Below are 15,161 nucleotides of genomic sequence, written 5' to 3' on the forward strand. Positions count from 1 at the left end.
CCTTCCTTCCTCCTTTCCTCCTTGCTTTTTTCTTTCTTTTTCATTTCTCTCCCTCCCAATTTTCTCATTGAAAGTCTGATTCCTTGCCATAGCACAGCCAGAATATTTAAAAATAATTATTTTTTATCATTTTAGAAGTGATAGTCATTGTTTAAAATTTAGAAACTATAGATAATCAAATGAACAGAAAGAGAAACAACAAAATACCCAGTCTCCCAACCATAGAAAATGACGATTAACATTTTGTTAAAATGTTGATTTAAAAAAGGGATGAACTGCACATTTTTAAACCTCTTCTATAGCATAAAATATACTGTGAACATATTTATTTCCCTGTTACGGAACATAGTTTACCCCCATTGCATGCATTTACCATTGTTTGTTAGGTAATACCTTGCTGAATTTCTTTCTGAATCCTTTGCTATGTGGGTAGATTTCTTCTCTGTATCTATCCATCTCTGTGAATGATGGACCACTTGTACCTCCCTTGAGCTACCATCCTACAACCTCTTTCCCAAGCTGTTTGTGTTCTCTCTCACCCCTAAATGCCCAGTTTCTTACACATACTTGGGGCTGGCCCAAGATTTACCTGGCATCCCTCCTGTATACCTCACCTTGTGCCTTTATAATCAGCTGACTCCTCAGGGTTTTGCCATGTGATATTCAAACACCTACCAGTTGCTTCAATTTATTTAAAAATCCAGTTAAACCGTGTGTTCTTGTTTAGACAAAATCCCCAGGGGATGCCCAGGACTAAGTAAATGTTTGGAATCAGTGTAGTCCAACTTGCCTTGGATTTCTAAATGCCACATTCAAGTCCAGAGCAAAAGCTTAAATCTATATGCACTCGGGAAAGATTTATCGAGTGTTACCATGGATTAAGTAAAGAGTCTAGGGGTAAAGTGCAGATTCAGCTACCACCAATAAAACCCATGTTTGTCTGCTGCAGGTTCCCAGTTTGGTTGCCTGAGCCTGTGGTCAGCATGTGTCTGGTTGGTTTATCAATAGTCATTAGGTGCTGAAATAGAAAAAGTGGTTGTGACATGGCGAAGAGTGTCCTCTGGGTTTATATGGCAGTTTTAGCCAATTTCTAGGGGACATAAAGCCTTGACAATTTACAAACTAAAAAGTAGCCTGCAGAATGTGTGTATGTATTTCATAAACTTGAAACTTCTTCCTGAAAACAGACCTTTCCTAAGAGCTGATCCTTCCCAAACCCAGCTGTCAGGGGTTCACCTTTTACTTGTTTCCTTTGTTTAAGTAAACTAAAAAAAACTGAAATTCTTTCTGATCACTTTTGACTAGAAGGTTTTTCTCAAAATGATTCTGTGAAATACTAAGAAAATTAAGTCTTAACACACCTCACAGAAGAGAATAAACTCAGTTCCATGTTTTAGCTGTGTCAGGTATTGAATAATAGAGAACCGGCTGTAACCTAGCAACTAATTTAGAAACCTGGAACAATGCAATCACAGTTTAAAATATCCTGAGGAACATTTAGTCATTAAGTCCAAGCATGTGGTTCTGGACACACTGTTATCTTCTCTTGAGTTTAGTAAATATCTATTACTGTTATTTGCAACAAGCGATAAGATACAACCTGTCTGCTATATTTGGAAAAGAAATGACTATGATAAAGTTCCCAATGTTCAGAAATGTTTCTAATATTGTTTTTCTGATCCATTCCCCTCCAGGGCTCAGAAATAGTAACAGGTAGTGCAAAAAATGGGACTTACTTCCGAATACACATTAACAAGTATAAAATGGTGGAAGCCATCACATGCCTTTCTAAGGAGGCTTTCCCTACCTCCAACTACATCCGGTTGTTTGGCCAGCATGAGCAAGTCCTCAACAACCTGTGTGCTCGGTACGAGGACCGGCTGATCACAGATCTCTACAGGTAAGTTGGACAGGGCATTTTACTAAGGGGAAATGCAATATGTAGTGTCTTGTGAATGAAGGGTATGTTTTGTGATGCACCAGATAGCAAAACGGGAATCCATGGGAGAAACTAGAGTGGCAAAGATTTCATTCTTAGTAAAGAATATCTGACCACTAGCATTGTCTAGAAAGTGGAGAGGCACATGAGGAAGTGCATGGACTCTGGGTATATCCACACATGGCTCCCATTGCCACCCACAGGCCTGGATCCCGGATGCGTCCATGCACGGCCTCCACAACACAGATGGGCCCAGAGGAAATGATTTTCAAGTCTCTTTGACACAGGGCTGCTAAGAGCAGTGGTCAGAAGTTTAAAAGGTAGTTTTGGGAGCAGGGTATGGAAGTACCTGGTCCTGGTGGGAACTTCACGACCCTGGACAGGCTGTTTGCGACCCCAGTCTTCTTTCACATGCCTTGTGCTCAAGCAGGGAAGGGTGACCATTTGTCTAAGGTATTTTTAAGAGAATTCCACACTGCAGGTTGGTTTGACTGGGTGATCTGGATCTTGGTCTGTCAAACTCTAAAACATTCTTTTATCCTATAACTCGAGGGAGGCTAGAATTTTAGAATAGAAAGCTACTTAGAAAGGTTAGAAGAATTTTTCTCTTCGCAAAACAAGGTGATGACAGAGCCATATAGATGCAGGACATAAGTCATACCCATGAGGGTGACTGCCAGGATCAAAAGCAATCTCTCTTCCCTCTTAAAAAGTTTTTAAGTTATACACTACATTATACAAACAAAAACGTATATAAAACATGTACATACATTTTAAGGGATAATAGTACTAGAAATTTATTTGCCTACCACTACATTAAGAAATAATTCCTTACTTCCGCGAATTTTATAAAGGGCCAGATAGTAAATATTTTTCACTTTGCAGGTCATACAACTTCTGTCACAAGGACTCAACTCTGCCATTGTAGTGTGAAAATAGCTATAGGCGATATACAAACAAATGGGTCGTGTCCCAATAAAACTTTATTTACCAAAAAAGCTGCAGGCTAACCCTTGTTTTGAAGACGTGCCATGTATATATGATTTCCTAAATAATATATTAATTTGTTTTGCCGCCTTTGGATCAATTCTGTGGCTGACTAGGGAATGTCTACACGGTTTAGCGTTGTGTTTGTAAGGCCCATTATGGTGATGTATGTAGCTATAGTTCATTTGTTTTCCCTGCTGTATAGTATTCCCTGACATAACTGTGTCATAGTTCATCCATCTATTTTCCTGTTGATCGATATTTAAATGGTTTCCAATTTGGTGCCATTACTAACACTGTGGACGGACCTCATTTGCAAGAATTTTTTCGAGTGTACTAGGTGATGATGAAATGTTCCCCAAAGTAGTTGTATCTATTAAACTTTCTCTAACGGGGCATGAGAGTACTTCCTTGGTGCTGTTAGACTTTAAAATTTGGTCATTCTAGTGGTTCAAAAAGGTATCTTCCTGTAGTTTTAATTTTCTCTTTCCTGATAAATGACACAGTTTAGTGCCTTTTCATTTGTTCATGGGCCATTTCTGGTAGTTTCCGTGAAATGCCTGTTTATGACCTTTGTCCGTGTTTTTTGGGGGGTTGTCTTTTCACTTATTTTATGGTGTCAATTAGAAGATATTCTTAATTTTAATGTAATTTGTTTGTCTTCTTCGGGGTGTCTTGGATATTTTTGTCCCTTTTCTCTTACAGTAGTTTTATATAAACTCATCAAGCTCTATGAAAAAAGCCCCATTGGTCTGATAGGAAATGTATCAAATCTTAGATCAATTAGATAAGAACTGACATCTTTGATATTAAGTCCAACATCATAGCATAGTATAGCTCTTGATTTATTCAGGTCTCTTTAACATCTTTCAATAAAGATTTATAATTTTCTCCATAAATGGCTTGCATAATTTTTGTTTAATATGATCCAAAGTGCTTAATATTTTTATTGCTGTTATAAATATTGTTATTGATTGTTGCCATATAAAAATACTCTAACTTTTTGTGTGGTATTATAGTCTGCTGATTTTCTAAACACTCATTCATCCAAATAATTCACCTGTAGATTCTTTTCAATTTTCCATATAGAAAAATTATACCATCTGCAAATAATGAAAGTTTTGTTTCTTCTTTTCCAATCTTTGTAACTTTATTTCTTTTTCTTGTCTCACTGCATTGGCTAAGATTTGCAGTGAAAGGTAAAAGAGAAGTACTGAGGGATGGCACCCTTGCTTCATTCTTAATCTTAAAGGAAATGTGTTCAATATTAAGTGTGTGACATTTGCCATACATATTTTTGTAGACATCCTTTATTAGGTTAAAGTTTCTTTTTATTGTTGGCTTGCTAAGCATTTTTATTATTCATGGATTTTAATTGTTTTTCCAGAAAGAGTACTTAATTTTTGAAACGTTTTATATATGAGAATATTTTTCTAATGCTTTTAATTATAAACTATATTTTGATAAAGTATCAAATTCCTTAATCGTAGCTTTCTCTCAAATCTTTGTGGACTTGACTGCAATATTTATCTGAAGTAAAGAAAAATACATTTAGAAAATAAATTCATTTGTTCCTCAGTTGTGCATTGGATTTTATTTATGGTTGTTCTCTCTCAACCTTACCCAAAGTATTTGAGTTAGAGGAGAATAAGTCATTTGTTAAAGAAAATTTTTACCTGGTGGGGAGGAATATGTTAAGAGTCTTTTCTGAAAAAATAATATTTTCACATTTGACCAAATTCAAAAGCCCTAGCTGGGTTTTTTTTTCCCCCAAGAAGATGATATTGAAACAGACAGACTTTGTGAGCTTGGGACCACTAGTCAGGGTGCAACTGTTAACTAATGATAGCAATAATTTTCAAAGGTAATTTGATTTGCTAAGAGTGAATATTTAGGACAGCAAACGGGATGACACTGGATATTAGGGCGTGCCAATTGATATCTATAAGAATGAAGTAAGGGAGTCAGGAAAATGGTAGCTGATCATCAGAGGGGCCACTGATCACTTTTAAGTGAGATACTGAAGGCACCGACATGCCCGTTAGTCACTCCCACATGTGTGTTAACATGTACATGCAGCTACAGCCACATCCTTTTCAAGTGCCACGAAATGCTGCCAGGTCCCAGTGCTAATTCTTGGCCCAGTACTGCCTGTCCTGTCTGTCATCAGACAGACTGGCAAGGCTCTTTCCAAACAGGCAAGGTGAATGGTTTAGCTGACTTTGGCCACGATATGATTACGGATTGTTTCCATGACCTCAGCAACACCAGCAACATCTCTTGTTTGAAGTTGGGCAATTTTCCATCTACTGCATCTGGGGACACCTTCCTCCATACTGGGAGGGCTGACTGCTAAGCAGCCACCCTGCCATCTGCAAGTCAAGCATGATCTCAAGACCAAGTTCTAATCCAACTTCAAAGGAAACCTCTGGATCCTTTCTCTCCACTTCCTCCAATCTAATCTCACCCCCTCAAGGGCCAGAACAGAGCAGGCAGTGGTGGTACCAGGGAACACTGTGGCAGCTTCAGGGACAGATGCTGTGGGAGTCAAGACATCATGAGTAGCGGTTCCTGCTGCCTACAGAGGGGCTTGCTTGGAGCCATTTGGAGATACATGGTGGCAGCCAAGCAGTCAGCCACCATGACATACAGGCAGACAGCTGTCACAGAACAACAGTGCAGCTGAGGGTCTGGGGCCCAGGCTGGCATGGATTCCATCTATATTGTATTCTTTGTTTTCATCTCAAAGTGCTAGTGCAAACCATTGGCAATAAGAAAACAAATTCACTACTGGTGACTCTGTGTATGTGTACATGAGTATGCATGCCTAAGTGTGAGGAGAGAAATGATCAATTGATTTGCCTACCACTTCGGAAAAAGAATGGAGCCTATTTTTATTATTTGTTCATTTTTTGAGCCAACAAACATTTGAAGATATGGTACTAAAACTTTTTTTCCCAATCTTCCCCTTAAGAGCACTTGTGTCCTACAGTATACTGCATGCACACATACACACACCTATCACAAACCTTGCAATATCCCCACCTGCTAAGTCCTTTGATGATATTTAGAACAAGCAGCACCTCTCACCCTGCTGATACTGCTCCCCATCAGGACACTGAGGACAGAAGGAGCTTCAGTAGACAGCCGTGAAGTTGGAAAATGGGAACTGTGGATGGAGAGGAGAGGGGAGGTAGAGGCAATTTTCTGAGAAATCCCTGTCAGAGGGCTTTAACAAGGCATGTCCTGTGCCTTCTCTGCTTTCTTACCTTTACCTCATCTTCATTTACCTCACTTATTGATGGCCCTGCAAAGAAAGGTCTTGCCTACTGAATTCCTCCCCCACCCCACCCTTAGCCTTAATTAACAGTCTGTAGCATCCTTTATCCTCACATTGTGAATAGGTCTTGCCCTAGCTTCTTTGTGTGAGCCCATCAGATACTCATAAACCTTGATTAAATCACCTCTTTTCACATCTTAACATCAGCTCTCAAAGACTGCCCTCATACGGCCCTCCTGCGAGCACTGCCATCCTCTCCCACACTTCTTCAAACACTCAAATGGCCTATTTTTAGTGGGTAAGTGCTGCTGTGCACAATATTCGAAATGGGATTTGAGCAGGCCTTTTAAAAGGCTGCCATTACCTTTTGAACTATGAAGCTCCAGAAGTTACTCCCTTAGGAAAGCTGCCTTGTGCTATCTATGTCTTCGGAGCTGCAAAGCAGTATGCTGCCAGCCCACACTGTCTCCTAATTCATTTATTAGACTCCAATTGGAGTCATTTAATCATGGCTTAAATGTTTTCTGTTCCTCTGTAGTCAGTGGCCTGGTGCTGTTTCCAGTAGAAAATCACACACTAAATTCTAGGCACCCATTTTTACAGACTTATCAAAAGTTTCTTCAAATATGTCTGCCCACTCCAACTTGTCAGATTTTTGTTACATACTTAAAAGTTGTTGGATATGTATTCTCCCAAGATGCAGATTTCCCTTTGGCCATTTACTATTCCACCCACCTGCCTTTCTATAGACTCATTAAGGTGTTCCTGCTCATCTGTTTCATTTCAGATAATGCCAGTTCTGTTTGATAGCCTTTTAAGGAATCTTTCTTCAAATGATTTGCTAAAATCAAAATTTGTTCTCTTCATTTTGTCTCCCAGTCATTTAATTATAGTCTATTTCTCTGCCCTGGTAAAAGGTGATTTCAATTGGGCGTGCTTGCACACTCCGTCTGGGGGCTCCTCACCAATCATCCTCCTGGCTCCAACAGGCGGCTTCTTGCCTAGTGCTGTTTCCATATGATCACATAGCCTGTGAGACTGAACTCTCATTTTTGAACATCTCTCATTACTGAATGGTCAACCTTAGATCTGGAAGTATAGACCAATGTCAGGGCCAATTCCATTTGACATATTTTTTGTTATAATACTGCTCTGATTAAAAGGCTAGGGTTTTTTCTCTTTTTTTCTGGTATATGTCACCTCCTTCTTCCCACCATGACATTTGCGTGGAATTAACCTTTCCTGGAATGGAAGATGAGATTGTTTTGAACCATCCTGAAATTATAGCCAGCACATATCCCTTCAGATATTTATGCCAAAGATTATAATGTGAAAGAAACACAAATGTACCCATTCACATAGTCAGGAATGAATGTTTAACATAATGAACACATGGAAATCTACATAAAGTATGAAGCTTTTTTTTTTTAAATATCATTATCCAATATGTTCCAATAATTTGCCTCATTTGTCATGAAAATATAGTTTGGCATATCATCTTAGCATTTATCAGAAAAACGTGGATTGAGTTTTTTTATGGTTTTGAGGTATCAGGAAGGTATAAATTCTTATTTCAAGCTCTTCAATCTTATTGATATTAGTTAGAATCTTTGCCTTGAAAATAGTGCCCGTAAGTGAATGAAGGAAAAACGAGTATCCCATCTCATAGCCAAGATTTTTTCTTAATGTTAAAGGCTTTTATTAATGAGAGCGTAAAGACCAAACAATGAAATTCGGTACCCATTAATGTCCACCTGAAGTGGGAGGTGGGGCTGGGCACTCAGGGTCATTGACAGATTACTCTTCTTCAGTGTTTTTCTGCTCACCTTGTTCGATGTGAGCCCCTGTGGTCCTTTATAGTCTCCCCTTCCCAGTGAGCATTATTACCCCCTAAAACAAAGGAACTTGACGAGTCTCCCTATGATAGGAGAAAACCAGTGATTCCATTATCTGAAAGGAAATGTGTTTGCTTAAATCACATATTAATACCTGGGGGAGATGGTGTCATTGCAGGATGGCCTTGAATCCCAGAAGACTGTGCTGGAGTGTGAACTGCACAGGGACAAGTCATGTAAAGTGTAAGACTGTTGGATCGTATCTACAATATTATTTTAAAAATGCAAACTTTTCACCAAACTTTATAAAAAACAATGCTATCTGCAAGTTATCTAGAGCTTCGCCCCCCATCCCATTTCCACAGCTGCCACTCTGGTCACTGTCATGCTTGTTCCTGTGCACTCTTGGTGTATATTCTAAGAGAATGTGGGTTGAAACTCCAACAGTGTATAAAGGCAAATTGTTACTTCTCTTTTCTTAGAGTGGGAAAGACATTAAGTTTAGTCAGGGGGGTTAATTCCTGCCTAGTTGCTTAGTAGCTTTGTGAACTTCGGCAAGCCATTTAACCTCATTGATTATCAATTCCCTCATCCATAAAGTGGAGATATAATCTATGATAAATCTACCCACAAAGCAAGATAAAAGTAGACAATGGTATGAAAGTATTTAAAAGATATAATTTACTATACAAGTGCAAGGTTTTGTAATTATTTTAACTCAAGTGTTTATGTTCAGTACAAGTTTATATTAACCTTTAATGGAGAGGCAGACACTTCCAGGCTTTTAGCAATATTCCTTCTCCCTCCCAGATTAGTGTAAATTTAGTAAAATACAGTGCTCCCTTAAAAAATTCAAGTGAGAAGTGTTTTAAAATTGTGTTAATGCATGTGCTTACTATATCTTATTTTAAAAATTGTCTCTTTAGAGGTAGCTATGAATTTCATGTGCTTCTTTCAGGGTCATGCTCTGAGGAAAAAATTACTTAGGGAGAGGTTATTATCAAGAATTAAGTAAGTGTGAAATCAGGTGCTTTATTCAGAGTCAGTAATGTATGAAGACTCAAGTCGATAGTGTATCTCCCAGGGCACATTATAGTAAAGGAGTGGATCAAACATTTCTATATAAGCAACACTTAAAGATGATTTCATTTCAAACCACTGGACACCAAAAGCGACCAAGTAGGTTCTTCTGAATATCATTTAAAATTTGAAATTATGAGCTATTCGAGTTACAAAGCATGTCTAGAGTCTAATAACACAGTTTTAAAAATTGCTTTGGAAAATCGTTTCATGCATTAAGAGTTACAAATATCTTAGACCTGCATTGTCCAATATGATAGCCAATTGCCAGATGTGAGTATTTAAATTTTAACTAAGATTAAATAAAATAAAAGTTCAGTCACACTGGCCACATTGAACAGCACAGAAAAGAATATTTCCATCACTGCAGAAAGTTCTGTTAGACAGTGCTGCTGTAGACCAGTCACATTTGTGGAATTTGTAGAGAGTAGGGTTGGGCATGGCATCTATAGATCGTCATTTCCTAAACTGCTAATCACCAGCCCCATTTGGTTGAGTCCCTGACATGCAGATGTAGTAGCTAACACATGGGTGCTCTGAAGGCCCAGTGAGTAGAAGGAGGAAATGAGTTCCTTCTATGCTCTCTTTTGTGGGGTCAACCAGAAAGAAAGAACATTCTCCTCAGATCACATGCCAAAAATAACAGATAGGGAGGGAGGGTGGCGTGGGACAAGGGGTAGAGCAGGCAAGCTCTCTGGGGCCTTTTGTCACACTATAGGTGAGGCAAGGGACACTCGGTTTTGCTGGCCGAAATAAATATTTCATGTCACCATGTATGTCCTTCCCTGTCCATTTAGCCTTGTGTATAGCTCAGCTGGCCAAACTCCCAACAGCCTGCCACTTCCCCCCAGTTATGCACAACAATCTTGATTACTAACATCCTATCCCGTTGTCAGATCCCAGGTCTTGATTTGGGATTCAGGAGATCTGACTGGAATATTCAGAACTGACTTCTGTTTTCTGAGCAACTATGTAATATCACTTTTCTTTTCAAACTTTTGCTGCAGGAGTTAAAATCCTTTATAGATTTTCTTACTCCTTCTCATCTGGCAATATGTGGGTTGAAGGTTATTATCATAAAACTAAAATAATAGTTTATGAGTGGTTTATAAAATTTCTTGAATGAGCTGAAGGGACAGGCTTTAGTCCACCTTCTAGAGAAAATCTAGAAAACAATTCTGCAGACTTGGCTGACCTCTGCCACAATGAGGACTTTGAGGAGTTGGAAAACTGCCTAAACAACTGCCTCTACAACCACACCTTCTCTGCCACAATCCAAACTAGCAAAATAGGTACCCTAAGTCCTGCCTCTTTGCCACCTGTGTGATTCTGCTGCAGCTGACACCAAACATTACCATGACCAGGCTTGCCAGCAAAAGCAGGAAAAATAGTGGAAGCAGAATCTCTACTTCATGGTGTTCACGTCCATCTTCCAAGTCTTGTATGAGGGTGTCTCTTTGGAAGAAGTTTGGTCTCATGTAGAACCCACACTATATGTGAGTATGGAAAATGTAGTCTTCCACTTTCCTACCTGTGGTATTTTGGGTAAGTCATGCTACAAAGGGTCTGGGATGCAGCTGGCTAAACTAGTCTGCAATTTCTCCTATAACTATTAAACTTGATTAGAAGTTAGCAAAAAATAATACAAAAGTATCAAGAAGACCACTTGAAATTTTGATTTACATCTATTATTATGGGTCAACAAATTCTTATCCAAAATCCTAGGAGCAGAGGTGACATTCAATTTTTTTCAAATTCTTTTGAAAGTAAATTTACCCTCTCACCTGAAACAACTCAAAATCTGTACAAAATGTAAAAACAATTTTGAAAATGATATTGGATATAAGGCAATAAAAGACAGTGATCTCTAAGAGTCTAGAAACAAATAAAGTGAACCCTGAAACTGATCTAGCTTTTTGCCTTGAGAGAATTTCCAGGCCACAGTAAAGGGAGTGGAACCCAGGCAGAGCCCTGCAGACTCTCTGAAGTTAAACAGTGGAGCTGCTAGTCTGGGGAGGACAGGGCAGCTAGAGTTCTCAAAACAGAGTACTAGAGAAGAGAGGGCTCACAGAGAACCTTGGAGATCTTCAAGAGGTTCCACTTGAGAATTCAATCAAGTACTGACCAACACATGCAGGTGAAGAAACTGCCCAAGGGTGGGAGAGAACCACTTAAAAGAATTAGAGGTTACAGTGCCTGGTGCTCACACAAGGCTGAGAATGGGTTGTGTTCCCATCAGCCAGCCTGGAGAACATCAAATTTGTGGGGTAGTGGGAAAATAAGTAGCAAGAAAAATAACCAGGCATGCAAAGAAATAGGAAAATATGACCCATAATAGGAGAAATCAGTTGATTGAAACCAAATCGGAACTGACACAGATATTAAAATTAATAAACAAGCATATTAAAAGTTATTATAACTGTATTTCACATGATCAAAAAGTAAAGTAGAAATGTAAAAGGTATATAAAAGACTCAAATCGAACTTCTAGAGATGAAAACTACAATGTCTGAGATGGAAAAATACACTGATGGGATCAATGGAAGATTAGACATTGCCGAAGAAAAGATTAGTGAACTTGAAGACATAACAATTGAAATTGCCAAAATGAGACACAGTAAGAAAAAAGAATTTAAAACAATGAGCAGAGTATCAGTGAGCTATGGGAAAACTTGAAATGGCCTAAAGAAATAATGACCAAATGTTTTCCAAATTTGATAAAAACTATAAACCTGAGAAGCTCAATGAATCTCATGTAGGAACTATATGAATAAAATTATATACTAAGGTATATCATAAACTGCTCAAAACCAGTGATAAAGAGAAAATCTAAACAGCAACAAGAGAAAATAGATTGTTTTTGGAGGAATAAAGAAAAGAATGACAACAGATTTCTCAGAAACAATGCAAGTGAAAATCGGTGGAACAACATCTATAAAGGACTGAAATTAAAAAAAAAATTAGAACACATTTATTATATATTATAGAACATCTCTAGACTAATAAATGGCATAACATCCCCCATATTACATAAACCACCCTACACACTCCTAATTAACATCTCTGAGTCGTTCTCCATCCCATTGCCCTGTTTTATTTCTCTGTTGGTTTACTTTCTCCTATCTCTTAACCTCACTGTGACCTCAGTGCTATGGACTGAATTTTGTCCCCCAGAATTCATATTTTGAAGCCCTAATTCCCAATGTGACTATCTAGAGATATGGTCTTCAGGAGTTAATTAAGGTTAAATGAGGTCATAAAGGTGGGACACTAATATGGTAGGGCTGTAGCCCTTTAAGAAGAGGAAGAGAGATTTCATGTAAGGATACAATGAGAAGGTAGCCATCTACAGGCCAGGAAGAGTCCTCACCAAAAACTGACCATTATGGAACCCTTATCTTAGACTTCCAGCCTCTAGAACTGTGAGAAATAAATTTCTGTTGTTTAAGTCACCCAATCTGTTGTTATGACAGCCTGAGCTAAGACAGATTTGTACCCCAAGTTTGATGTTGCTTTGTCCTTCAATTCACTAGGCTGCCATGCAGCAAGACCAAGGGTATTTTTGCTGCTTCCAACAGCTGCTGGCTGTGCTGTCCAAGGCGTGTGGTACTCCCTGGGCACTCCCATTTAGCCAACTTGGGAATAACCTCCATATCAGCTATTCCTAGTTCAACCCCTGCTTCTGACATTATACCAGCCTCACTTCCTTGTCAGGGCATAAAGGGTCTCCCCTGGTTCTCACTCGATGGTGATAACGTGTGGAAAGGAGAGTGCATACCTCAGAAAACACACCCAGCGGTCCTTCAGACCTCCCCTAAGACCCGGTGTGGTCTTAGGCAGGTCACTTCATTGCTCAAAGCTTCGTTATTCTTATCTGTAAAAGGGGGCTTATAACTGCTTCCTGGCATTGCTGTGAGGACTAAACAAGATGATATACAGGAAATGTTCGGCTTAGAGCCTATCCTGGAGGAACTGTTCCACAAATCGTCGCTGTGCTACACTTCTTCTCCAGGAGGGTCGCACTGCCACAGGCCCTGCACATCCCCGAACCCGGCTTTGTGTATGCTCTGCAGTTGTTCCCAGCACCCACTCAGGATAACTTTGCAGAGTGACAGATGGCATAGCCCCAGCATGGCCTCAGCCACTTTCCCCTCTCTAAAGACACTTTTTGTCACCCACCTAGCAAACTCTGAACTATGTTTTGTGACTTATTATTCACTCGAGCTGGTAATTTGGGGAGAAGAGAGCACCAAATGCCACCAACGACCCCCCCGCAGCTGCTAATAGGAACCACCATTTGGATCCCACGGTACTCTCTTGGCCCCAGCGGCTCTGACAGCTGCCTGAGCACTGTCTGTGCGGCCACGATCCGTGCCGAAGGCTCTGAGGGCAGAATAGAGCCCAGCACAGTCACGCTGGGCTCCCGGAGGCTCACAGCATTAATAATCTATAGTTCAATCATTAGGAGCAAATCCAAGTGAAATAGGAAAATATACACCATGCTGGAGGCCACAGGGCTGCTGGGAGGTGGCTTCTCTGCTCTGTGGCAGGCTTAATGATTAGTTCTCAGACACCAGCAGCCCCAGCTGACAAGCGGCGCCTGCAAGCTGTAGGCTTTCTGCACGTGATAATTGAGCAAAGCTAGAACTCGTTCAAGTTATTAACACGGACTTGCTACTCGGAATCTGCTGGGCTTGTCAGGCCCCCGAATCAAACCCTCTCCAAGTGCACCCTGAAGGGTGTCCATCGGTCAGTTATTGCCTTCTGGACAGATCTTCAAGTGGATTTTTCTGGGTTCACGGTCCAAGGCTGCTTGGGTCCTGGCAAGGATTTAATATATGAACTAACTTAGCCCACCCTGATCTCTCCAATTATGTACTGGACTGAAGTGCTAACCTAGGCTTAATTGTAGCAGGTTTGCCCATAGCACACTAAGTAGGAAGATATCTGAAGTAGAGAAACATTTTTACTTTTAAGTTTTGTGTTTTTTTTTAAATTAATTTTAAGTTGTTGTTGGATATAAGGTTAAAAAAAGTCTTTGTTAATATTCTTCCTGGTCATAACCATTAATCAGGAATCTCTGTCTACAAGTGACAAAAGCCCAGCTGTCAAACTAACTGAAACTCCAGAAGAGACTGTAACATCTCACAGAACTACACTTCCGGAGTCAGGATTTGAAACACCATCAGAATGTGGCTTCTTGTCCCTGCATGTTGTCTTCCTCCTGAGACTGGCCACCCCTGGGTGGAAGTCGTGGTAAGCCCCAGGCTCATGCATCTCATAGTTTGATATTTAGAGAGCAGAGGGGCCTCTCTTTCCTAGTTCCACTTTGGAAAATTCCTAGGGAAGAATTCAGAATGGTCTGGTTCCTATGATGAGCCCATCCATTCAGACCATCAGCATGGCCATGTCCCAGTCCTAAAGCCCATGTCCTCAGCCTCTCCCAGCCTTAGCAGGTCCTTGAGAGTTTCAGCTCCTCTTCCTGTGCCTAGACTTGGATGAAGCCCTGTGCCACAAGCTGTAGGATCTGGCTTCTCAAGTGACTGCCGAGAAGGCTGCATGATGCAAGGCAGAAGTGCAGGGGCCTAATTCTCTGTGGCTAGGAGGAAGTCAGAAGATAAATTCCCTTTCCCTGCCTCCAAAAGACTGTCCCAAGACCCAGTTTTTTCATGTAACCCTATACGGAGACATCCCGAATGTCTGAGTACGAGCCCCTAGCCTGAAGCAGCGGCAAGTACATAATGCATAATCCTGCATTGCTCCCCGTCTTTCGCCACCTCAGTCTGGCTGCCCTGGGATGGTATCTGCACATAAAATATTAACACTTAATCTTTGCCTCAGCCTCTGATCCCTCAGATGGTAGGGAACACACTAGAATAACAAGAATGATGAAAATCAGGAACAAACTCTTTTATTATATCAAACATCCTCAAATCCACAGGAAAAAAGAACCCAGGCTGATCTAGAGAGAGCTTCCAATAAATTGTTGTCCCAGAATTAGGATTCCATGAGACTAAATTTAAAAATTAAAAGTAAATTC

General features: G+C 40.1%; 1 protein-coding gene across 9 annotated transcripts in view; it reads left to right on the top strand.

Moving 5' to 3' along the window:
• CFAP61 (cilia and flagella associated protein 61) overlaps window positions 1-15,161 on the top strand; it is a 296,212-nt gene that overhangs the window by 241,804 nt on the left and 39,247 nt on the right. For 8 of the 9 annotated variants that reach the window (XM_023537747.1, XM_023537742.1, XM_023537746.1 and 5 more), the window contains one exon: window positions 1,695-1,900. In XM_023537747.1, the coding sequence (XP_023393515.1) occupies window positions 1,695-1,900 (206 nt within the window). Of the gene's footprint in view, window positions 1-1,694; window positions 1,901-2,824; window positions 2,938-15,161 lie in introns of those variants that run through there. The other variant, XM_011370823.2, reaches the window with a different exon arrangement.

Source organism: Pteropus vampyrus, unplaced genomic scaffold (assembly GCF_000151845.1).
Source record: "Pteropus vampyrus isolate Shadow unplaced genomic scaffold, Pvam_2.0 Scaffold7, whole genome shotgun sequence".
NCBI lineage: Eukaryota > Metazoa > Chordata > Mammalia > Chiroptera > Pteropodidae > Pteropus > Pteropus vampyrus.